General features: G+C 39.6%; 1 protein-coding gene across 10 annotated transcripts in view; it reads left to right on the top strand.

The window, feature by feature from the left end:
• Positions 1 to 26542, top strand: part of CDC14A (cell division cycle 14A) — a 187151-nt gene that overhangs the window by 73230 nt on the left and 87379 nt on the right. For 9 of the 10 annotated variants that reach the window (XR_009257914.1, XR_009257913.1, XM_058716415.1 and 6 more), the window contains 2 exons: positions 9692 to 9758; positions 12978 to 13040. The exons of the other annotated variant lie outside the window; for it this stretch is intronic. Coding sequence is in view for 7 of the 9 variants with exons in the window: in XM_058716415.1 (XP_058572398.1) it covers positions 9692 to 9758; positions 12978 to 13040 (130 nt within the window). In the remaining 2 variants the exon portion in view is untranslated. The remainder of the gene's footprint in view (positions 1 to 9691; positions 9759 to 12977; positions 13041 to 26542) is intronic. 10 annotated transcript variants of the gene reach the window in all.

The following is a 26542-nucleotide window of genomic DNA, read 5'->3' as shown; positions in this document are numbered from 1 at the left end:
AAAAAGATTGCAATCGGGGCACCTGGGTGGCTCAGTCAGTTAAGCGTCTGACTTCAGCCAGGTCACGATCTCGCGGTCCGTGAGTTCGAGCCCCGCGTCGGGCTCTGGGCTGATGGCTCGGAGCCTGGAGCCTGCTTCCGATTCTGTGTCTCCCTCTCTCTCTGCCCCTCCCCCGTTCATGCTCTGTCTCTCTCTGTCTCAAAAATAAATAAACGTTAAAAAAAAAAATTAAAAAAAAAAGAAAATGATTGCAATCATTTACATTAATGAACATAGTTATTTTGTTGAATGTCTTGTAGATGAAGCTCTTTTGGATACCTGGATTAAAGACAATTTACTATTATTTTTGTCTGTGAAGCAGAATTAATGTGGTTAAATGGGTGGCACTCACATGTTGATAAAAGGCCCAGAGCACAGTGCTTGATCTGTTTTTTTGGTGCCCGTTATTGTTAGTTCTAAACAGATCCTATTCTGCTGACTTTATGTAACCTTTTAAGCCATGATTTAGAAATGAATTTTTACATATCCGTTTCTTTAGATGAACAGAGAGATTACTGTATGGCCTTACATTAAATCTGAAAAGCAGGAGATTCTGTGTTCTGTGTTTGTTAGGTACTGGTTGTATTCAGCTTTTGATTTTGCTGCCCTATGAAGTCATTTGATTTTGCACTTTGAGTGGGAGATGGCTCTGTTCTCCCTACGAATTCTCATCAAATACCTTTTCATCTTGTAGCCTAGGTGATACAAGCAATCAGCTCTTTCTTTTCTCTGGAGCTAGTACATATGTGTCATGGATTTGTTCAGAGACTGGAAGTCAAGTATAGTTCGGATAATTATGTGAATATTTTGGTGCATTGTCTAGTTCCCAGGTATCCATACAATATAGTCTAGAGCTGAACTGTCCAGTATGGTAGCTAGCAGCTTTGTGTGCTTTTGAGCACTTGAAATTTGTTTAGTCCAAACTGAGACTGTAAGTTAAAGATATATATTGGATTTCGAAGATTTGGTATAAAAAATGTAAAATGTCTTCTTTATAATTATGGTGATTAAGAAAATATGTTACTAATGGATTTCACTTGTTTCTTTTTACTTTTTTAAATATAGTTTTGAACAAAGTTAACATTATAATTTTGGTTCTCTTTTGTGGACAGCATCATATTTCTGTTGGACAGCAATGACCTAGATTGAATTTTCATTATTGTACATAGTTTATGATTCAAAATTGTTTTATATAATTTTTGTTTTGTTGGGTCAGTTGTTCCCAGCCACTAGAGTTGTTCAGATATAAGATGAATGATTTCCTGGTAGTGATCATTTATTCATTCATTTGACGTCTAAAACATTAATGGACCCAACACTGTGCTAGACTCTGGGCATGCAGACATAAAGGACACATTACCGGTCCTTAAGAAGCTCATGTTCTTGGGGCGCCTGGGTAGCTCAGTCAGTTGAGCGTCCGACTTCAGCTCGGGTCATGATCTCACAGTCTGTGAGTTTGAGCCCCGTGTCGGGCTCTGTGCTGACAGCTCAGAGCCCGGGGCCTGTTTCAGATTCTGTGTCTCCCTCTCTCTCTGACCCTCCCCCGTTCATGCTCTGTCTCTCTCTGTCTCAAAAATAAATAACCGTTAAAAAAAAATTTTTTTTTTAAAAAGAAGCTCATGTTCTTGTGCAGTTGTGTAGTTGGATTTAGGTCAGTGCTTGGAAGGTGCTTAGATGAATCTTTGAGATGCTTTCCAACCCATTGCTCTGAAGATATTGGCATACCTCCTAACTATTTGTTATCCAGAGAACTCACAGAGAATCATGGAATTAAAACATACGTAGATCATAGCCATCCCCAATATTTCTTCTGTCAGCTCTTTTGTATTCTTCAGTGTAGTCTCTACATTTTATTTATTTATTTATTTATTTATTTATTTATTTATTTAATGTTTGTTTATTTTTGAGACAGAGAGAGACAGAGTGTGAATGGGGGACAGGCAGAGAGAGAGGGAGACACAGAATCCGAAACAGGCTCTAGGCACTGAGCTGTCAGCACAGAGCCCAACATGGGACTCATACCCATGAACCACCAGATCATGACCTGAGCTGAAGTCAGACGCTTCGGCAGAACCACCCAGGTGCCCCTGTAGTCTCTACATTTTAAACCCTGTGACTCTGTTCTTTATTCTTTCTTCATTTCCAACAGCTTCATTACCGGAAATGCCTTCTTATTGCTTTGTGTGAATATGTTCTTTCATCTCCCGTTTTGGCTCCTCATTATTAACATTTATAAGGTTGCTTCTTTCACAGTGATGTCTAGATTCTTAGGCTACAAGCAGTGGTATGTTGGTAAACAGGCTCTGTAAGTAAAAAGGGTTTGTTGATTTCTGTGGTGTAAATACAGCCACCAATGCTAATTTGGGTTCTGAAAATTCTTGAATATTCAGTAATCACTTTGTGGGAGCCTATGCTCTATGACAATAGTGGGATTCAGCACTTTCTCTTTTTATCTCATTGTGGATGGTGGTTCTAGTTTTCTTAAATTTAATGTTTCTTCTATTGCTTCTCTGGAAAATAAATACAAAAACATAATAAAGTTCCAGTTGCTTCATCTATTCAAATATTCAGTCATTTAGTTTCTCGTTCAACAAATATTTGTTGACTGCCAGCCACTCCCAAGGTCATAGTTAGTGGATTTTTATAATCATTTCATAATACTTTCATGGTTCATTTGGCTACTATGCTGGACGTCACACTTACAAAGAGAGTTGTTGTGATGGATGGAGTTTAGATGGTCTAGCATGAGGTTGGGTTAAATTTGTATTTGGATGTGTCTAGACAACTGTTGTCTGTAACCTTAGTCTTCCATATTGGGGAGGGATGTAGGATTTCTTCTTCAGCAGAGATGAGTGATTAGAAACCCTGGGTGTTGGGATATGAACTTCTCTCTGAATGAAGAGCAGCATGGTGTTCACCTATTTAAGGGAGTTAATGCAATGCATGGTAAAACTATCATGACAGATAAAGGTAAGAGCTGTGGTGTCCCCAGACAGCATTGGGTGTGCATACTTTTTCCCACAGTTGAAGTCTGTGGATTTCAGTGGTCCTTTGTGGGAGAGGTAACGAACAATACAGGTCCTCTTATTCAACTCAGTAAATATTTGGCTCAATAAATATGAATGAATGAGTGAATGAATGAATGAATGAATGAGTGAATGAATACATTGATAAATGAGTGAAAAAGCAAACTGGGAGTTATGTAAACAATTGGGAGCTGTAGTTGCGATAAAAACTGTGGGAGTTTAAAACTTTATATCACATTAGTGTAGTGATGTAAGTAAAAGCTCTTTATAGTCTCTCTAAAGTGTCTGGGTTAAAATAAAAGTGTGTTTAATATCACTTAACAAGCTCCTTTACTTAACTGAAATGTTTATTCGATATCTCTATTTTGTGCTAAGCAGTATGTTAGGTACTAGGGAGAGAAGGGTAAGTAAAAAATGTATAGATCCTGTCTTCTTTGAGGCTGCTACAGAGAGAGGCAGAGAATCAAATAAGCATGCCACAATATGTCAAACTATACTTGATTAAGTACAATAAAAAAAAAAAGTTGGGGACCTGCTCTAGCCAGGGTGGGGTTGAGGTTTTTCCCTGGAGACTTTGATCTTTGAGTTGGGATCTGAAGGACAGGTAAGGTAACTTAGGCAAAAGGCAGCAGGAGACATGTGACCAGCAGGAGCAAAGGTCCTGTGGTGAGATCAGAGAGCCCTCTTGGAGGACCTCAGGCAAGGTGTGATGGGCAGATTGTAGAGGAGCATAAAATGAGGAGGCCTATGCAGGCAGGGCCAGATACCACCAGGATACATTTGTTGACATTTTGAACTTTCCTGTGAGAACAGCGGAAGTCAGTGAAGGGTTATAGTCGAAGAGTGACTGGATCTGATGTGCTTTAAAACAGATATCACTCTGGTTGCTGCTAGAAGACTGATTAGCAAGGAGAGGTGGGGGGGGGGTGGAAAAGCTGTTGTGGGAGTCCACCTGAGAGGTGGCGGGGGGCGGGGTATCAGAGAGAAGTCAGTGCAGGCAGTTAAGAGGGAAAGGTAATGGGACACTGTGGTGGACAGGATAAGGGGAATGAGAGATGCAGGGGCGTCTGAGTTCTAGCGTGAGGGGTTGTGGAAGCTGCGTCTTTTACGGGATAGCGCTGGAGGACTGGATTATCGTTGTTGTTTTGGGGGGGCAGCTGCAAGAGGGTCTTCTTTCACAATGAATGTGAGATGCCTTAAGACACCCAAATGAGAAGGTCATGTATGTGGTTAAAAATATATATATATATATTTATTTATTTAGAGAGACAGAGAGAGAGAGTTAGAGCAAGTGGGGGAGGGGCAGAGAGAGGGAGGTTCCCACGAACCTTGAGATCTTGACCTGAGCTGAAATCAAGAGTCGGATGCTCAACCCACTGAGCCACCCCAGGTGCCCCTGTTTTGCAGTTTTAAGGAGTTTGTGCTAGAGACAGAAATTTGAGGGTCATTGGTAGATTGATGGCAGTTTATATGGATTAGATTGTGTAGGGCAGTTCTCAAAATGTGCTCCTTTCTACCAGCTTCATCAGTACCCTCCTGGAAACCTGTTAGAAACGCAGATTTTCAGGTTCTGCCCCCATTGGATCAGGATTTCTGGTGGGGTCCAGCATTCTGAGTTTAAGGAACCATCCAGGTGATGCTGATACATGGGAACTTGTCCTGGACTAGGGAGAGAGCATGGAGTGAGAAGAATTTGAGTCTGGGATTCAACCTTGAGAACTCTAACTTTTAAGGATTTGGAGTAGAAGGATGGCTTTGCCAGGGAGATTGGGTAGTAGCAGTGTGTGGAGATGTAGAAGAAAAATCCAGGAAGCCAGTGAAGGCAGTATTCAAAGGAGTATTATTATTGCTGACAAATTCAGTAAAATGATGCTTGGGAAATGTTCCCTGGGTTTAGAAGAAGCAGATCCAGAGAGACAGAAAGTAGATTACTGATTGCCAGCAAGTGGGGAGGGAAAGTGAGCAGTCACTGTAAATGGGCACCGAATTTCTTTTTCGGGGGCTATAGCTCTTTTGGAATTAGTGGTAATAGGAATTGTGAATATACTAAAAGAAATTACTGACTTGTACACTTTAAAAAGGATAAATTGTGAATTTTATCTCTATTAAAAACAAAGCCCCCTAGGCGTAGCAATATGAAGATAATTGGTAACTTTAGTGTGACATGTTTGTGGTGTGGACGAGGGTGGAAACAGATCAGAGGGTGTTAAGATGTGAGAGGAGGGAAAATGGAGCAGGGGGAGAAGTAATTCTTCAGAGAAGTCTTGTTTAAAATTTTTTTTTTAACGTTTTATTTTACTTTTTAAGAGACAGTGGGGGACAGAGCATGAGCAGGGGAGGGGCAGAGAGAGAGAGAGGGAGACACAGAATTGGAAGCAGGCTCCAGGCTCTGAACTGTCAGCACAGAGCCCGACATGGGGTTTGAACTCATGACTTGCGAGATCATGACCTGAGCCAATGTCGGATGCTCAACCGACTGAGCCACCCAGGCGCCCCTGAAGAAGTCTTGTTTTAAAGAGGAGTCTCAAGAGAGGGTGGTGGTTGAAGGGAGATGTCGAGTCAAGAAAGTTTGGGACAGTTTTTTTTTTTTTCTTTTAAAGATGGTAGAGACCTGAAAGTGTTTAAATTCTGTTGGGAAGGACCCAGAGGAGATACCTAGAGAGGAAAGTGATCATCAGTTGTGTTGAATAATGATACAGTTTCAGACTCAAAGGGACTTCTGTAGTTAACGGAGCCTGGTATTTTCCTAACCTCCATCTCCATTTCTTAGAAAAAAATAGGTGAAAAATAATCCTGAAGCAATCCTCCAATTCAAACTTGAACGTAGTATGGGGCAGGTATCTTGCTGCCTTCCAGGGCCAATCATTCTTAGATGCTTCTGACTGTATTGGGTGGTTGAGGGAAGGGAAGGGAAGCAGGGAAGATTGATTTGGAACATGGGAGATAATGTTTCTTTTATAGAATAAAATCTCTCAGCTTCTTAAGTGGACTTTCAGTCTTATGTCAGTCACTTCCTTCATTCTATTTCCAGAAGAACCCAGTGCTGCCAATTCCTGAGCCTTATGGGACGTTTCTAGTATTAATTAGGTGGATTCTCTGGCTTTGTCACCTTAATATTCCCTTTTCTTGGTTTTCTTTTTTTTTTTTTTTAATTTTTTTTTTTTTAACATTTATTTATTTTTGAGACAGAGAGAGACAGAGCATGAATGGGGGAGGGTCAGAGAGAGAGGGAGACACAGAATCCGAAACAGGCTCCAGGCTCTGAGGTGTCAGCACAGAGCCCGACGCGGGGCTCGAACTCACAGACCGTGAGATCATGACCTGAGCTGAAGTCGGACACTTAACCGACTGAGCCACCCAGGTGCCCCCCCTTTTCTTGGTTTTCTAATTTACTACCACTCCTCTGATTTCCAGCTTTCACAATTTTATTGCTATCTTCTGCTCTCTTATTCTCCCTGAGCTTGTTGGATTTCTTTCTTAAAAAGCCTTTCAAAATTCTCTTTTTAGTGTGGATTTGGTAGATACGTGTGTTCAGTCTGCCATCTCTACCTTCTCTTTCTCTCACTTTTTCCCCCCAGAGAACATATAACATGTTTTTGTGTCTGTTCACTTTTATAGCTGCTCTCCTTTGTCTAAGTAGGAGTCAGGTTCCACTAATAAGCCATTTCTCCTGCTCAGTGTGGAGGCAGGTTTGGGAAGCTATTTGTCCTTGTGTGGCTGTCATGAGGATTAATTCTCCTGAGGAATGGGTGTAATGTCCTTTGGTGTGTCATCTCCTCTCCCCAGTTCTGAGAATGTGACCTAATTTTATTGCATCCCTTATATTTCAAGCTGTAAATTTCTACCTGTCTTTCCATCCTGCTGTGACTGCTTTATATCCTAATTCTGTCACATGGCATGTTAACTCGTCTTCCTCTCTCAGGTCTATAGATTTGATCACCAGGTCACCAGAGCTCTCTTTTCAGTCACTGGTAAAACTTGTGGCTGTGATAGGCCAAGAGATATCATGATAGTCTCACCAAATTTTGCAGACAGTCAGAAAGACTGAGTCTGGAGCATTTCTATGACTTATCTATGTGAATTCATTTAGGTGAGTCTAGGCATGGGAAAATATACTTCAGAGAATAAGAGCACCTCCAGTTCTTAAAATTGTTTTACTATTTTAAATAAGAAAGTTTTTGTTTTTGTTTTATTTTTTTCTTTACTGAAGTAGTAATTTTTAATCTTGGGTCTGCGGAGATAGTTCAGAGAGTCACTGAGTTTGGATGACAAAAAGTGTCTTTGTTTTCACTTATCTTAATTATATTCAATTATAAATATTGGAAATAAACTATAGTAGTATTAGCAATATGAATGTCACAATAGAAATTACAGACATTTTTATATCCCATTATAATTTTTACATGCATCTTATATATTTCATATCTCTTATTATTTATGTTCATTCCTTCTTCAAAATTATAGTCATCACTAGACCTACTAGGTCTTGTTACATATTAATAAAACAGTAAATAATTAAATATGGTCTTATAAATTATTTTTTTAATATTTTGATAAATTTAATCGAATTAGTCTTCTGTTATTCATATATATTTTATTTTATTCATTTAAAAACATCATTCTGAGAAGAGGGGTTCACAAGCTTCATCAGATTTCTAAGGGGTCCATGACACATGAAAGATTCTGAAACCTTGACCCAAAGAGACAAGTGCCTGCAAAGGAGTATGTGATTCTTTATATAAACTGCTATTTTGTCTTAGATCCCAAGCTATACCTTTCTCTGGTTTAGTCCATTAAAATTTGCTTTTTAATACATGGTTTGTCTTTACATGATATTTGGAAAAGGGGCTACTTTGCTTTGCACTGACCCATGAGTTCAGATAGCATTAAAAAAATGTCTTGAAATCAGATTTACATATGTAGAATAATCCTTCCTATTAACATAGGTTAACTTTGAAGTTTCAAGAGTGTCTGGGTGGCTCAGTCGATTAAGCAGCTCAGGTCTTGATATCAGGGTCATGGGTTTAAGCCCCTTGTTAAGCGAGGCTTCAGCAAACAAAAAACTTTGAAGCTTCAGAACTTAAACATTTCTTTTAAGTTGCTTTGCTTACTTCCTATTTTTATATTAGGTTATCAGGATGTTGAAATCCAGTGACATTGAAGCTTCATTTTAATTCATGACTTAGCAGCCATAGGTTCAAGTTACATTGGATGGTTGTGATATAAAACTCAGTTTTATGTTAATTATATGTTAAAACACTTAAAGGTCCTTTTCTCCCCATGGAGCATCATCTTCTGGCACCTTCCCTACTGCTGCCCTTGAACCAACTTTGTGTGGTGCCTTCGACTTTGTCATTGGCAGGTGCCTGACAGCTCTATTCCTTCGGGTCAGCATTGGGGGCTGGGCAGGGAGACTGAGAGCCTGGAGGTCAAGTTTCTTGCCTTGGACACCTTGGAACATTGCTAGTGTTAAAGCTCCAGTGCCAGTTCTTGCTTAAGCTCACCTGAACTTGATACTTCAGTTTTATGTTGCCTAAAGCAGGTTGCTCTAAAAACTTAAATAAAGTATGAAGTACTCAATTTTCGGTGCAGTAGGTTCCCACTCCCTTTGATACAACACTTCATGGTGCATTAGAAGTTCTCCTGGATCCTGAGAGGAGATTGTTTGGAAGAATGACTGCTTTTTCCATAGTTTTTTGTTTTTTTGGGGGGGAGGGTAGGTAGGAGGGGTGTCATTTAATCCAGTAAAATAGCAGCTAGCTTCTGTTGACCTGCCTACATTGTTCTCCTTACATTTTTATGCTTGTATTTACCATATTCCTGATAGGTGGTTGTTCCTCTATGAGAATACCATTGGTGATTATAAATCTTTTACTTAATGGAACAGTTCAGGTCATTGTTAATAATACCAAGAAAAACCATAATATTTCTTAGGTGCTTCCTATGTGCCAGGCTCTTATATGAAGGACTTTCCATTTATTTTTCTTTTTTTTAAAGTTTATTTATTTATTTTGAGAGAGAGAGAACAAGCAGGGGAGGGACAGAGAGAGAGGGAGAGAGAGAATCCCAAGCAGGCTCTGTGCTGTCAGTGCAGAGCCCAGTGTGGGGCTCGACCCCACACACCATGAGGTCATGACCTGACCCGAAATCAAGACTTGACAACTTAACCAGCTGAGCCACCCAGGCGCTCCAGGACTTCCACTTATTCAATGTAATCTGACAATAATCCTGTAAATGGTAAATACCATCAGTAACATCATTTCAGAGATGGGAAACCGAGACTCACAGAAGTAAAATAAGTTGTTCAAGGTCCCAGCCAGTATGTGGCAGAGTTGGAACTTGAATGAAGGCAATCTGACTTGTGAACTCAGGCTCTTGAATTTGCTTTTCTTATTAATTATGGCTATTGGATTAAAGCAGTTTCAGAAATGCTTCAGTTAAGATGTAAGAGTAGTTAACTAGTAGTACCTGATGTGTTGCATAAATTTACCATGTTGACAGCTGTGAAGCCAAACAAGCATATCTTCAATTGTCTTTGGTATTGTCTTATTTGAATATTCTGAATGTACATTTTTAGTATTGTTTTTTTGTTTTGTTTTTGTGTGTGTGTGTGTGTGTATTTATAGGGATGCTTCCTTTGGAAATTGCACTTACAATCTCACCATCCTCGACTGTTTGCAGGGAATCAGAAAGGTAATAATAATTCTCCTTACTGTAGTTGACACAGTAGTTTCAAAATACGAGAAAGGAATAATGTCAATATTCTTGTTTTTCATTGGAGAGAAGAGAGGACAGGCAGTGAGCAGAAGGCTTTCCACTTCTTGAACAATGATTGATCTGTAAAATATAGATTGTTGGACAAATTGAAGGGGTGTCTGTGGGTAACTCTGTAACTCCTTATTGAGGTAGAAGGGATTTCCCTTTCTCATTTAAATTATTTCTTTTCCCTGGCAGATGGATCACTCCTATCTGCTGTTCTGCCTGTGACATTGCTTTGTCACTGGTTCAGCTTCCTTATCAAGCTAGAGCTTGGTGTGGGAGAGGCAGGAAGCCAACCCACACCTCTGTCAGTGTGGAGAACATTTCCATGTTGGTTTCCTACCTGGATATTATTACACCTCTGTGAAGTAGTAAGTAGGCCAGATATTATCTCATCTTTATAGACGAGGAAACAACCCCAGAGAGGTGAAGTCAGTTTCAGAGCCACAGGGAGTTCTTAGCAGGGCTAATTCTAACTCAGATTTCCCTACCATATCAAGGGTATGTTATGAATCAATGGTTTGTCAAAGCGTGGGACTTGTTAGAGATGAAATTCTCGGTCCCATCCAAGACTGATTGAACCATAAACTGTGGTAGTGGGGCCCTGCAGTCTGTTTGAACAATCCCCCTGGGTGATTTGATGCACTGTATGTATAGTTTAGAGGCATAGTTATTTAGTTATTCATATATATAATGGAGAAGTTAATCTAAAATATTTTTGAGAATTTTAAGAATGTGTTCTAGAAGCACTAATTTACTGAGAAGTCATGCACATTATAGTGTGAATTCGAATGAAGGTTCAAAGTGCATCATTCCATCTTGAACATACAGCCATGATTTATCAGTCAGGAATGTACATGTTGCAGAATCCATTGGCAAGGACTGTAAACACACTATCGGCAGTGATTCTTGTTCCAGTTTCTTTTCTCTACCATAATGTAATATAATATGATATAATATAATAATATAATTGCTACATTTTGAGTTGAGAAAATTGGTATGATAAATATCCTTGTTGTTTTATGTATGTTTTTTGACTTTGATATTTCATTTAAAAATGAATTTAAACTCTGTAAGACTTTAAAATAGTTTTCAAATATTTTTCTTTTCACTTAAAAACTGTCAAAATACTCTAGCCCACCCCACAAATAATGTCACCAACATAGACTTCTAGTAACACAAGTTAAGAACCCTAATTATAGCATTTAAAAAATATGCCTGAGGGAAAGAAAGTAATTTGTTTATTGTTATTGTTGTTATTTTTATTGTTATTATTTCGCCTATTCTGCCATCTGGTACAGGCTGTTTCTTTTATAAATTTATGAAGTTCAGAAAGAGTTCACCCTGGAATATCCCCACCTGTTATGGTAACTTGGTAACTCAATATAGAAATTTATGACATCCTTCCTGTTATAGAGGGAAGCTGTACTTTGTTCATGAAAAACATCTTCTGTAAATTTCTTGCTTCATCAAATGTTTGGGTTAATATTACCTGAATGTAGATGAGATTTTAGAAAGACCTGATTAGAGTGTTCAACATGTCTTTAAGCGACTGAGACACATTATCCCCCTGCACACTCTCTTATACAAGCCATCATGGTCTGGGCAATTTTTTTGGCAATGAGTACCATGCCCCCTAAGAGTGCAGACAGTTTACAGCTGCAGTTTTACCTTCTTAGGAAGCATATCTTTGTGATTTTGTTGTATGGGCATCATCACATGCATAGTTCATATGTGTGTGAACTATACACAGAAACATACACAAGCACACACTTTAAATGAAGAGAAAGGAAGGAAGGTTACAGCTCAGGGTTTACTCTTCTCACTGCTTTCACTGGAATCAACTGAGTTGCTTTGTTTAAAGATGAAATAATGTAAACAACTTGTTTTGCTCTTAACGGTAGGGGTCGACAAAACTGTTGTCAGACCTTATCGTGTGTAAGAATCACCTAGAAGGCATGTTAAAATACTGGTCCTACCCCTAAAGCATCACATTTAATAGTTCTGGTATGGGGTTTAGGAATTGGTATTTTAGATCTAAATTACCGTCAGTGCTTCTGCTGCAGGTGGTCCATGCTCTGCATTTTGGAAAACACTGGTCTGTAAAATATTTTCAAATACAGATGCACCACAGCTTGGCTTAACAGTTTCTCCTATTTTTTAATGACTTGAATACATAATTTTTAAAAGCGACTGTGGGTTTGTACTCTATTATAATTTGTATAGCTTCATGACATAAAAGAAGAGACTCTGTCCTCTTCAAAATATTATATCTGAGCAAGCTGGATCGTTTTGAAAAGGAGTAATGCACGTTTTCTTTGTGTTGTTAAAAATATCAGCTCTTCCTCTAAAGTGTAAGAGCAGTCTAGTACACTTGTACTCTGTCAGAAACTATTACTGTAAAACAAATTCTCTCAAAGCAGGGACAAATAAGGGCCTATTGAGTAAAAATGCCCTTTTTGCTAAGTATCTCATTAATGCTGAAAGGAAAATAAAAGCACCTACAAATTTGATTTTTCTTCTCCTATCTGAAAAGTTAATCACTGTTAGGTATTCTGTTATGGTTTGATATGAATTAATTGCATCATTCCCAAATGGGTTTTAACTATATATTTGCTAGTATGCTCCATTTTATATACATAATTAATTAATTTATTAAAAAAAATTTTTTTTTACATTTACTTATTTTTGAGAGACAGAGAGAGACAGAGCACAAGTGAGGGAGGGGCAAAGAGAGAGGCGGGACACAGAATCCGAAGCAGGCTCCGGGCTCTGAGCTGTTAGCACAGAGGCTGACTTGGGGCTCGAACTCACAAACTGTGAGATCATGACCTGAGCCGAAGTCAGACGCTTAACCGACTGAGCCACCCAGGCACCCCTATATACATAATTAATTTATTTACACACAAAACAATGTAAATTAGGACTCTAGATCTGTTTTGCAGGACATATTTTCATGTTTTTCTAAGTGTTCAGTCCCACTTGTAAGAAAGTCTCAAAGCAAAATTACTAATATTAGATGATTTCTAGATAGGTGTTATAAATGAAAGGTTTCAAGCTTTTTCCTTCAGGCTAGTGAGGGTCATTTGTGAGCAGGAATGGCTAAAAGTTATCAATTTGGTGTGGAAAAACTAATTCAAGTTCTGCTTTTAGGGATTACAACATGGATTTTTTGACTTTGAGACATTTGATGTGGATGAATATGAACATTACGAGGTTTGTACATTTTAATGTTTTGCAAGATATAATTTCATGTTAATTAAAATCCCCTGTACTCCACCACCCCCCAACACTCAAGTATTGCAAATTTAGTGACTGCTAAAATAAACGCATTCTGGCGTTTTCCATAGCTGTCAGTTTTGTCCTTTCAGCTTTGGCTATTACCTTTGAACCAGCAGTCGCCCAAATTTTAGTTTGGGAAAATGTCGTATCTATAATATTCTCATATCAAAACTCTATTAGTAATGACTTTGCACATTTAGTTTATAAGAAAAAATAATTTCAAAGTGTAGTTTGGTAGTGAAACTGAGTTACTGTTATTTTAAAAATTCAGGTTCTGTTTAAAACAAAATTGGACTTTTGCCTTGTATTGGTTTCTGCTGCATAAATTTTATTTTGAAATATGGCTAAATTTACCTAGTTCTATGGGTTGGGTGAATTTTTTTTCCTGTGGCATCACAAAGCTTTTGAATAATGTCTTGCCTGCTCAACGATGCAGAGTTTAGTCAAGGGCTGTCCCAGCTAGGCTGTGCTCTAAGATGTTGAAGGAGAGCACTTTCTGAGTAGGAGGAGGAAGAGTCTAGAAGCAGTTAGTTTCTCTGGAAGATGAGAAGCCTGTAGAATGTGAGTAGGCTCAACATTCTATGAAAGGGAGCTCTTCTGTTGGGGTCCTCCAGAGGAGTTATGAAATGTGTCCCCCTCCTTAGCAAGAGAGGGCAGCCCTCCCACTTTGGGCTGTAGTTCAGGATGTCTGTTTGGATAGCCTGCTTACATGTTAAACTTCACATATAACATATGTGAAAAGAAATTGACTGTCTTTCATTCAAACATGGTCTTCCACTTCATTCATCTGTATTAATGGCACCACCATCCTGCTTTTCACTCAGGCATAAGAACAGAAACACTTCTCTTTCCCTCCCTGATCTAACCAGTAGTTGCATTCTCATTGCTGGTGCCCTGTGGTATGTTTCATCTTTCCGGTCCTTTCTGTTCTACTTCTTTCACTCTGGCACAGGTCTCACACCCTCTGTCGTAGACTATGGTAACCACTCTAATGAGCGCTGGCCCTTCTCCTATTGGTCTTGCACCCACTTGACTGACTGATCTTAAAACAGAGCTCTTGTCTTGGCCTGTCTTGGCCCCAAACTGCACTGCCCTGCAGAATTGAGGATAGAGTCCTCTGTCCTGGCATTCTTAGCATGGATGGGCTCGAGCCCTCTTGCTCTCCTTGTCTCACTTTGCTCACCGTGTGCCCTCTGCATGCCAGCCCCACCGAGCTGCGTATTTACTGCTTCTTGAGTGTCCCTGTGCCCTGGCCGAGCTTCCTTTCTGCCAGGTGCCCATCTCCTTTAACGGTTCCCCTCCTCCATTTCATGCGTGCCAGATCTACACAGATCAGCTCTTACTCTCTTGAGTATTTTCTCTCTTCAGTTTCACATGTTACAATTTGTACTTTCCACTTTTCCTGTATCGTGGCTATTTGTGTACAAACTTTTATTTTTTCTTATTGGATTGCAAATTCTTTGGGACATGACTAAGGGGAAAAATTTATACTGAGTTCTTGGATAGAAAGTTTTTTTTTTTTTTTTTTTTTTTTTTTTTTTATTTATTTTTGGGACAGAGAGAGACAGAGCATGAACGGGGGAGGGGTAGAGAGAGAGGGAGACACAGAATCGGAAACAGGCTCCAGGCTCTGAGCCATCAGCCCAGAGCCTGACGCGGGGCTCGAACTCACGGACCGCGAGATCGTGACCTGGCTGAAGTCGGACGCTTAACCGACTGCGCCACCCAGGCGCCCCTTGGATAGAAAGTTTTAACATCATAAAGCTGCTACTTCTCCTCAAATCAATAAATAGTTCTAAATTTATTAATAAGTTTAGTGCAATTTATTAAAATCCTTAAGTATTTTTTTTTTAACCACAAAAGCATTGTTATCATGGCATTTTAGTAATGACCAAAGAATCTGCCCCTCAAACCCTGCATATACATATATTATGTCTGTATTATATGAGCAGAGCTATTTCCTATGAAGCTAACAAAGCTTAAATTTTAGAGACCCCCCCCCCCCCCCACTTGCATGGGCAACTTTTAAGGTCCTATACCTAATTTTAAGGGGTGCCTGGCTGGCTCAGTTGATAGAGCATGTGACTCTTAATCTCAGGGTCATGAGTTCAAGCCCCACATTGGTATGGAGCCTACTTAAAAAAAAGAAAGGTCCTATACCTAATTTTATATTCATAATTATATATATATATGTGTGTGTGTGTGTGTATGTGTATATATATATTTAATTTTTTTAATTTTTTTTTTTTTCGAGAGAGACAGAGCATGAGTGGGGTGGGGGGGCAGAGAGAGAGGGAGACACAAAATCCAAAGCAGCTTCCAGGCTCTGTGCTGTCAGCACAGAGCCCGATGTGGGGCTCGAACCATGGACCTTGAGATCATGACCTGAGCCAAAGTTGGATGTTTAACCGACTGAGCCACCCAGGCTCCCCCATAATTTTATATTCTTAAAGTGGACTTCCAAATTTGTTAAGTTTCATGTTCCATGTATATGAGCATGGAGAACATTCTATGGCAGAAAACAAAGCCATTTCCATTAAAAGAAGGTATTGGGGTGGGGATTCAAGAGGGAGAGGAAGGAACAAATAGCACAATAAAGAGAGAAAACTAGTTGACACTTTACTTATTCCTTCATCTTTTTTTTTTGTAAACTTTAATGTTGATGTTGAGAAGTAGTTGGAAAGCTGTTGAAAACCTGAAACAGTACAGTTTCATTCTTGCAAACCAACCAACCAACCAGCCAACCAAAAAAATCTGTTAAGAATGTGGTCATATCCTCACCTGAATAAACAACAACAATAACAACAAAACTCAGGTAATGAGAGACAGGTGGCAGTTGGTGAACATTTGACAGAAAATGTCAAATTACTTCCGTTTTTGAGAATGATATGTCCATTCTATCATTAAGCCTAGGAAAAGAAAATCACAAATAGAAGCATGATTTTCAGGGAGTGAGCATTTCATAAATGCTGCTTACTGAATAAATAAAGGAACTCTCTTTTTGACAATCTGTGGGCCTAATCCTTTCTTGTCATAATTTCTCTCACTGTTCTCCCACCTGCTTTAGTGACTCTGGACATTTGCTGAACGTGGGGGATAGCTAGATTCACATATTCCATTTGCCCCAGCAAAGTTAGTATTGCAATGAAGACATTGTGGTTTTCTTATTTATATATTTATATTTATATTTATATTTATATTTATATTTATATTTATATTTATATCCATATCCAAGGTAGTTAGCATATAGTGCAATAATGATTTCAGGAGTGGATTCCAGTGATTCATCCCCTATATTTAACACCCAGTGCTCATCCCAACAAGTGTCCTCCCTAATGCCCCTTAGCCATTTAGCCCATCCCCCTACCCACAACCCCTCCAGCAACCCTCAGTTTGTTCTCCGTATTTAAGAGTCTCTTATGTTTTGTCCCCCTCCTTGTCTTTATATTATTTTTGCTTCCCTTCCCTTATGTTAATCTGTTTTCCACATGAGTGAAATCATATATTTGTCTTTCTCTGACTGACTTATTTTGCTTAGTATAATACCCTCTAGTTCTTTCCGCTTAGTTTTGAAGGGACATTGTGGTTTTCAAAGTAAAATTTTATCATTGATGGCAAATTAGGAGAATGTAAATCTTAGATTATTGGGGGATGTCAGGATGAAGCTTTTCAAAGACACTTTAAAAAAATGTTTATTTATTTTGAGAGAGAGAGAGAGCATGAGCACAAGTCAGGGAGGGGCAGAGAGAGAGGGAGAGAGAGAATCTCAGGCAGGCTCTGTGCTGTCAGCACAGCGCCTTACATGGGGCTCAATCTCACGAACCCTGAGATCCTGACCTGAGATGAAATCAAGAGTTGGAGGCTTAACCCACTGAGCCACCCAGGTGCCCCTCAAAGGCACTACTTGACTGTACTACGTTTCATATATAAATTGGCTCAAGAAAGAGCCTAAATTAATGAGACTGCGTCTCTATGTGTGATATAAGGGGAGCTTTATGATAAGAACTCTACTTAAAAAGGTTGTTAATAGCCAAATTATGGAAAGAGCCTAAATGTCCATCAACTGATGAATGGATAAGGAAATTGTGGTTTATATACATAATGGAATACTATGTGGCAATGAGAAAGAATGAAATATGGCCTTTTGTAGCAATGTGGATGGAACTGGAGAGTGTTATGCTAAGTGAAGTAAGTCATACAGAGAAAGACAGATACCGTATGTTTTCACTCTTATGTGGATCCTGAGAAACTTAACAGAAGACCATTGGGGAGGGGAAAAAAAAGTTAGAGAGGGAGGGAGCCAAACCATAAGAGACTCTTAAAAACTGAGAACAAACTGAGGGTTGATGGGGGTGGGAAGGAGGGAGGGTGGGTGATGGGCATTGAGGAGGGCACCTGTTGGGATGTGCACTGGCTGTTGTATGGAAACCAATTTGACAATAAATTTCATATAAAAAAAATGTTGTTAATGACAAGGTCAGCAGAATATGAGAAATACTTGTTTTATAAGGTCTATAGATAAACGTTTGCTCATTCTGCAAAAGGTTATATCCATCTTTCCAGCAATTCATGGGTCTAGAGCAGTGCTGTCCAATAGAAATATAATGAAAAGTATTTGTATATATTTTAAACATTCTAGTAGCCACATTTAGAAAAAAACAATTATGAAATTAGTTTAAATATATTTTATTTAATGCAATTTACCCAAAATATCATTTCAACGTGTAATCAATATAAAAATCATTGATGATGTATTTTAACGTTTGTATTTTTGAGACTAAGCCTTCAAAACTCGGTGTGTAGTTTGCTCCATGGCATGTCTCAGTTTGGACTAGTCACATTTCAAGGGCTCAGTGTAGTGAGAAGCCATGTGTAGTGAGAAGACAGATTCTTTTTATTTATTTTTTGTTTATTTATTTTTGAGAGAGAGAGAGAAACAGAGTACAAGCAGGGGAGGGGCAGAGAGAGAGGGAGACACAGAATCCAAAGCAGGCTCCAGGCTCCAGGCTCTGAGCTGTCAGCACAGAGCCCGATGCAGGGTTCTAACCCACAAACCGTGAGATCATGACCTGAGCTGAAGTCGGACGCTTAACCGACTGAACCACTCAGGCGCCCCCGCGAGAGGGCAGATTCCACAAGGACAGGCTTGCCCATGAAAGTCGGGGTCCTTCGGAATGACGTGAAGCCTTGGATAAGCAGAACAGGTTATGTCTTCTTGCTTCAGGTAATCTAATTGTTCACCTAAGAGTTAAGGTCCTGTCATATTTAGAAGGCTTGGGGTAAGATATCTCAGGCTCTTGCTTTATTTTTATGTGACTTGCAAAATGGCCCATTAATAATTGATGACCAAAAGTATCCTCCGACATGTGGCCTCTCAGGTCTTGCCAAGCTGTTGCCTGTGCATTTTTCACATCTGCACTGATCAAACAGATGTAATTCTGGCAGCTCGGCCACCAAGGTCCCCTGAAGTAACTGTGAGAATGTGGTCCAAAAGCTTCTACTAAGAACCAGTGTCAAAACATTCATACTTTCCCAACAGATTTCTTTTCGGGTTTTCGCAGAACTAAGAAAGCAGCCACTCTTTCAAAACCTAGCCATTAATCAGGTCACTTGAAAAATGGAAATAGACCTTTTGCCCTGGCAAACAACAATGAAGATGGAAGAGCTTGAGTATTCAAATTATTCACCTAAGCAGATGTGAGGAGCTGTACCCTGGCCATACCTCTATACTGTTACTGCTCATGATGTCCTGCTTGGGAGACCTAGAAATAACAGCATCCATCCACTGAGTCTGCCTTCAGTCAACCTTTTTTTTTTTAATTTTTTTAAACGTTTATTTATTTTTGAGAGAGGGAGAGAGACAGAGCATGAGTGGGGTGGGGGCAGAGAGAGAGGGAGACATAAAATCTGAAGCAAGCTCCAGGCTCTGAGCTGTCAGCACAGAGCCCAACTCAGGGCTCGAACCCACAAACCGTGAGATCATGACCTGAGCCAAAGTCAGACACCCAACCAACTGAGCCACCCAGGTGCCCCTTCGGTCAATCTTTTTAACATTCTTTCTTGGGTAAATAAGGCCTTGCCTACACGCCACTAATCATTAATGGTGCTGCTTTTAAGCAGTTGTTATTTATCAAAGAGAATTTGAAGTTGTGTCTTTAGTTTGTGGTTTGGTTGTCTCCGAGGGGCTTTCTCCTGTTTACCAGAAGGCTTGTCCTTTTTGATGATGTGTCTATGTTGGCCACACACAGACCAACTCAGCAGCACCCTGTCCTGGGGAGACGGGAGGAGGAGAGAAGTGCAAGGAAACAAGCTTCAGTGGCAGCACGTGGATATGCCTCACCGCTGTGGCTTATGTTCATTACCCCATCCCGAATTTGGCCCACGCAATCTCGAGGAATTGCCGTAAATACCTTTTTGGGGATTAGATGGAGCTTAAAGTTTATGTAAAGCCTACTTCAAAAAACTACGAAATCACTTTGACTCCTTTCTCTGAGCTATTTTATATCTTCCACTATCTTTTTATCTCCCCCCTCCCATAAATTATTCCTTTTTTTGAGAAAAAAAAAATGCTTTCACTGAAGCAGCATTGTCAGTATGAGGATATGTCCTGGAATTATGGACTTGGCCCTTTGCTTTTCCATGCTGACAAACCTGGACCACGTTAACAGTGGTTACTTGATGGATGTGGTTAGAGCCATGCTTGGCTACTGCAGACCTGGTGACAGAAAGACTGGTTACTGCCTGTGTGGAGTCACTGCATAGGGCCTCCTTTTGTTCCTCTCCTCAAGGTACACATGGAAAATAATATTTGCTCAGCACCCTGTGGTCATAGCTCATAGCTGTTGATGACTGGCCTAGGGGACTCTGGCTGTCCCCATCTCTGCCCAGGGATCTACATTTTGTTGGAAAGCTTTGTTCTACAGAAATAACGGTGTACAGATAAACTTTTGTTATATGGGGGTCAAGAAGCTGCATTACATTCTTTGTGGCCTTCAGTTGATTACTTTTCAGTTTGTTTATTGAACACTTATTAAATACCTTCTATTTGCTCAGTATATTTGCTGGGTCCAGTTTTTTTTTTTTTTCTTTCTCAAGAGGTTACCTGTAATTTCATCTCTTCATGTATGGGGTGAGAACCTTTATTCTTACCATCTGCTATCTTAGAATCTATATATCCCTCTGCCTCGTTCTGTGAATTTATCATGTTTGACCTTCACCACAAGCCCCATTTTCTTGCTGAGCAGATCAGTTGTCTACACAGAATTTCTCATTCATTCATGACAGGCTGAATGTGGAAAATTTTGCTCCTGAGATATTCTAGTGATTTTTCTAGCAATAAGTCATTTTTATTGCTATTTTCACCTACAGGGTATTCTTTAGGTAAAAGAGCATTGCTATTCTAGAAGGTGATTTCACATTATCTTAGCCACATTACAATGTAGCCCACGTGGGAACTGTTTATAAGGAAGCATTGGTCAATTCTGCATGTCTGGGAATGGGTCTTTCCTTCCTTCCTTTTCTCTTTTCCTTCCTTCCTTCCTTCCTTCCTTCCTTCCTTCCTTCCTTCCTTCCTTCCTTCCTTCCTTCCTTCCTTCCTTCCTTCTTTCTTTCTTTCTTTCTTTCTTTCTTTCTTTCTTTCTTTCTTTCTTTCTTTCTTTCTTTTTCAATTTTATTTTAGAGAAAGAGAGAGAGAGAGCACAGCAGGGGAGAGAGGCAGAAGGAGAGAATCTTAAGCAGGCTCCATGCTGAGCATGGAGCCTGATGTGGGGCTTAATGTGGGACTCTATCCCACAACTGTAAGATCATGACCTGAGCTGAAATCAAGAGTCAGATGCTCAACTGACTGAGCCACCCAGGTGCCCCAAGGGTCTTTGTTGACTCTTGGGCCTCTTCCATCAAGTGTTCATATTACTATCAGAGTATATGTTTTAGAAATTGTGTCTATTTATATCAGTCTCTTATGTTAAGTCCTTCATGGGCTTCGCAGCTGCATGCTTTTGTGCCTTCCGGCATGCTCTTGTTCCCCCCTCCTGCCTGTGATCCCTTCTTTCCTGCCCACCATATTTATGTGCATGTGTCTAAGTTATTCTTAGCTCTGTGGGAGCTCTTCTCACACAGTGTTGCTTGATGCTCTATTTACACATCTGTGTCTTCCCTGCACTCTGGCTACTTGAGGTCAGGAACCAAGTCTTACTCATCTTTGTCTAAGTAACCAGTAGCATAGTATGCTCATAGTGGGCAGTCATTGAATGTTTGTAAAATGAAAGAATAAAGACATGACCGAATGCATACTAAAAACAGGAGTGTAGCGTATTTCAAAATATTTTATATAATTTGCTAAAAATAACTACTTTCTAATGAAAGTGACCAAGATTTATTAATTAAGAATTCATTCTGATTTTGTAGTAAACTCCAAGAGAAAAAGGTATTAACTATGGTAGACAGCATCAATAAATGATGTTTCATTCTTTCATTACCAGCCAGTCTGTGTTCTGATAGTGAGATTTTTTTTTTAACCAGTTATTTGTAACACAGGATTGCTAGGGATTATAATCTTCAAGCAGGGAGTCCATGTAACATCAGTTTAGTTTAATATATGAGCAGAGACTGTCTCCAGGTTGACTTTGTCATCCTTCATTGCTGTTAATAAGTAAATTGTCAAACTGACCAGGTGGTGTAGACTCCTGAGGATGTTTTTTGTATGTACCTTGAGAACTGGTAACATTCGTTGGGTTTTCCTTTGCTCAGTGTGTCACCTCAGGTCAACAGCAGGACTCAATGCTGTTGAACACCTAAGGTATGATGTTTCAAGACTGCTTTGGGTTAGAGTTTGTAGAGCAAACTAGAATGTAATCTCGGTGCTGCTTGCTTGGTCTGCCCTCTTGTTCATGGATTATGGAATTGGAAAAATGTGAATTTCTGCCCTTGTAATTGTGAATTCCTGCCATAGGACTGGGGTCAAGCAAGCTCCAGAGTGCAGGTATGTGAGCATGTCCTGACCACCTGGAGGAACGGTGGAGGTATGCCTCCCACAGTGATTTGACTACTCAAAGAACTATTAGAAGCATTTCCCTGGGGCTATCTTGTAGTATTGAGTATACCACTCAAAGGCTACAAGTTCAAGGAAGCAAAATTCCTTCCTGGACACTGCACCTGCAAATGTGGAGGCACCCAGTGTTTCCACATCTGTTAATCCATTACACCTATTGCTGGCTCAAAGGTCATGTTGGTTGACTCTAAAATGTTTTGAGGTCTACCTTGTCCTAAGAAATTTCCCATGGTTTTTTCCTTCCTCTTTAATTGCTGTTTGGTTTCTATCCTTTCTTTTACTTCCAAGCTTCTTAAGAGAGCAGTCTTGACTCTGTTATTATTCAGTCATTAGTTGATTATGGTCTGGTCTTTACTTTTGTGAGTCTGCCGGACCTGTCCTTGCTAATACAAAAGTTAGCAAAACCAGATGGTTGTGTTTGGTCTTCTTCCTACTTAATTTATCCTGTGGCCACTCTCTAATTCTGGATACTTGCTTTCCTTCCCTAACTTGTAAGGATCCATCTCTTGCTTTTCTCTTCCTTGAGTCTCTGGCCATCCTTCTCAGTCTCCTTTGCAAGTACTTTCTCTTCCTTTATCCACCTGAAATGCTGCTGCTCTCTAGGGTTCTGGTTTGTGGTTGAACACACTCTTCATGGGTGAGGGCACCTGTTTCCAATTTTCAACCATCGTGTATGTGCTGGTGGCCTCAAATAATCATGTCTTGAGCACTGGAGGGCACCTGCAAACTTACACTGGGTTTGTGCTCCCTGTGGCTGCATCAGTAGAGGCGTCATTGGTTTGAGCTGCTGGAGCAGTCCCCTAAGTGTTTTTTTTTTTTTTCCTAGTTTATTTATTTATTTTGAGAAAGAGGGAGAGAGTGAGCAGGGGAGGGGCAGAGAGAGGGAGAGAGAGAATCCCAAGTAGGTTCCATGCTCTCAGTGCAGAGCCTGATGCAGGGTTCGATCTCAAGAACTGTGAGATCATGATCTGAGCTGAAATCAAGAATCAGATGCTCAACCCACTGAGCCACCCAGCCCCTCCCCCAAGTGTTTTCTACCATCAGTGTCTCCCCACCCCAGCTGGAGCTAGCAGAGGTGAAACAGTCATCCACATGGGGCCCTCTTTCCCTCCACCACACTGTCTCTCAACAGCAAATCTAAATTAATAATCTAGAGTTTGATTATTTAAGATGCCAGATGGCATGCCATTTTAATTTAAACCAAATAACTCAAATATTTGCTTTGCTTTAAGCACATAAAGTACCAATCACTGCAGCATATTTGTGTTTATGTAATACAACTATACCATCAACACTATTTTATTGTTTTAGAAGTTAGGAAAATGTAAGGAAGTTGCTTTTATTAAAAAAAATTTTTTTTAACATTTATTTATTTTTGAGAGACAGAGAGAGATAGAGCATTAGCGGGGGAGGGGCAGAGAGAGAGAAGGAGATACAGAATCTGAAGCAAGCTGCAGGCTCTGAGCAAGCTGTCAGCACAGAGCCTGATGCGGGACTTGAACCCACAAACTGTGAGATCATGACCTGAGCTGAAGTCAGACGCTCAACCGAATGAGCCACCCAGGCACCCCAAGGAAGGTGCTTTTTAATGAATAAAAAGAGACTTTTTAGTTCTTTTTGATTTTTTTTTTATTTTTTTTTTTAACATTTTATTTATTTTTGAGACAGAGAGAGACAGAGCATGAACGGGGGAGGGGCAGAGAGAGAGGGAGACACAGAATCGGAAGCAGGCTCCAGGCTCTGAGCCATCAGCCCAGAGCCCGACGTGGGGCTCGAACTCACGGACCGCGAGATTGTGACCTGAGCCGAAGTCGGACGCTTAACCGACTGAGCCACCCAGGCGCCCCTCTTTTTGATTTTTCAAATAGTCTTGTGCCACTGTTAAACCTCTTACATACTTCTATTATAGCACTTTTTTTTAATGTTTATTTTTGAGAGATAGAAAGACAGAGTGAGCAGGGAAGGGGCAGAGAGAGAGAGAGGCAGAGAATCTGAAGCAGGCTCTAGGCTCTGAGCTGTTAGCACAGAGCCTGATGTGGGGCTCAAACCCACAGACATGAGATCATGACCTGAGCCAAAGTTGGACACTCAACTGACTGAGCCACCCAGGCGCCCCACGTTTCAAAGTTTAATGCAACTCTTTATTTTTTTTTAAATGGGTGTCTTAGTTTGGGCTGCTGTAACAAAAATACCATAGACTGTGTGGCTTAAACAACAAACAGTCTCACAGTTCTGGAGGCTGGAAGATCCCCGATCAAGGCACCAGCACGTTTGGTGTCTGGTGGCCTTCTTCTGTGGCCATGTTCTCCCTGGGTCCTCACATGGTACAAGGGGTAAGGGAGCTCTCTGGGGTCTTTTTTATAAGGATGCTTGTCCCATTCGTGAGGGCTCCATCCTTATGTCCTAACCGCCTCCCAAAGACCCCACCTCCACATACCATCATATTGTGGATTAGGTTTTGATGTGTGAATTTTGAGGGGACACACACATTCAGTCTGTAGCAATGGGTAAAATAGAGACTAGAGTAGCGCCCACCTCATAGGATTTCTGTAAGGACTGAATGAGCAGTGCCTAGTACAGAGTTGGTGGTAAATATGTATTTGCATCTATTATTATTACTGTTATTGATCACTCCCACTTGCTTTCAGACTCCTTAAGATGACAGAGAAGATACTTTTTATTATTTTATATGTGACACTGAGTGATAGTCGTTAATGTATAATAAAGGCTCAGCAAATGTTTTAATGAATGTTGAAATGTGCTTAAAAACAGTTTGTCCATGTTGTCTTAGGAAACCTATCTGTTGATAAAGGGGATCAATCCTGTACTTGTTAAGCTCAAGGTCTGTCTTTTCTATTTTACTGTCTATTACAGTGGTGTAAGGCCAATTGATTTTCAGCATTTGGACTGAAAAATATATTTTGTGACCAGTACAACAGAGGTATGCCTTACTGGCATGGATATATTTCTTAGATGTAAAAATTTATGTTTTCAAGTCAGTTACTTTTAATTTTTTTATTTTTTCAGTTTTAATACTGCTATTTACTTTTTTGTAAGCAACTTTGAGTTCTTTGTTTTCCAAACATACATTTATTTTTTTATTTATTTAAAGTAGGCTCCACACTGGGCAGGGCTTGTGCTCACACCCCTGAGATCAAGGCCTGAGCAGAGATCAAGGTCAGATGCTTAACCAGCTGAGCCACGCAGGAGCCCCTCAGATGATATTTTAAATGCACCAGCACAGTTAACTATTTCAAAGAAACCTGGCGAATCTTTTGTAGACTGAAGACTCCTGTAGTAAAGTGAATATTAACATTTAAATGTATCAGTTTCAGGAATTCAGTTTTTTTTTTTTTTTTTTAATTTTATTATAGTGAAGAACGTGTGGTTTTCCTAAGTAGTACTTGGTAGGCAGTAGGCTTTGGAATGTAAGCGGTAAAACCATCCTCTTGCCTCGCCCTTGCTGAGATGTTTGTTTATAAAATGTGGTAGGGTTGGAAAGTACCTTAAGTTCCTGTCTGATTTAGATTTCTTTGAAGTGTCTGTGTGTGTGTGTGTGTGTGTGTGTGTGTGTGTGTGTATTTAATTAGAAAACCAATTTGTGTCATCTTAAATATTTTATTATTGATAAATATTGACATTTGTATCATTCACTGTGATAGAAGGCACAAATATTAATTTGGGAACCTTACCAAAGTAAGCTTATGTTACATTAGTCAGTTAAAAGCTGTAACTTCCTTATTAACTTTTTTTCAGATTTGGATCTGGGACCCAAATTTCGTTTACTCCATCAGCCTTATCCAGGCTACTGAATATAGTCTAGTATTACCTAATGTTTATCTTTTTGGGTAGGCAGATTTGCAAACGTATTCTTTTGGTTTTGTGAGTGAATGTATCTTAGTGAGTCCATTGCCTTTCTCCATATGATTGATTATAAAAGGTTACTGTTTAACCAAATGGATGTCTGTAATCCAAATTAACAGACGTAACACAATATATTTATCTAGGCTTACCTAGTGGTCAAGGATACAGAAATAGTGAACACAGAAACCTGTTTTCTTTTACTGTTCATAAAGAATTGCGTTTAGCCTTTTGATGATTAGAGCAGACTTTTATTTTTGAATTTTTAAGTAATGTTTTAAGTTTATTAATTATTTAAGAGGGACATTGGAACATTAGAGACTGCTTTCTTTAAACAAGAAAAAGTTTAATTATCATAGAGCTATATATTAGATTCTTTATTCAAATTGTTATAAATAGATAGTTATACCTGAGATATAACTTGGCATGTGATAGCACTCACAGTATTCCTAAGATTTTATTTCTAGCATTATGGGGATATTATATTTATTACAGTTAGATGAACACAATTCAGACGTTTATAGTG

This window comes from Neofelis nebulosa, chromosome 2, assembly GCF_028018385.1.
Source record: "Neofelis nebulosa isolate mNeoNeb1 chromosome 2, mNeoNeb1.pri, whole genome shotgun sequence".
Classification (NCBI taxonomy): Eukaryota; Metazoa; Chordata; class Mammalia; order Carnivora; family Felidae; genus Neofelis; species Neofelis nebulosa.
This window is presented reverse-complemented; position numbering and strand designations above follow the sequence as displayed.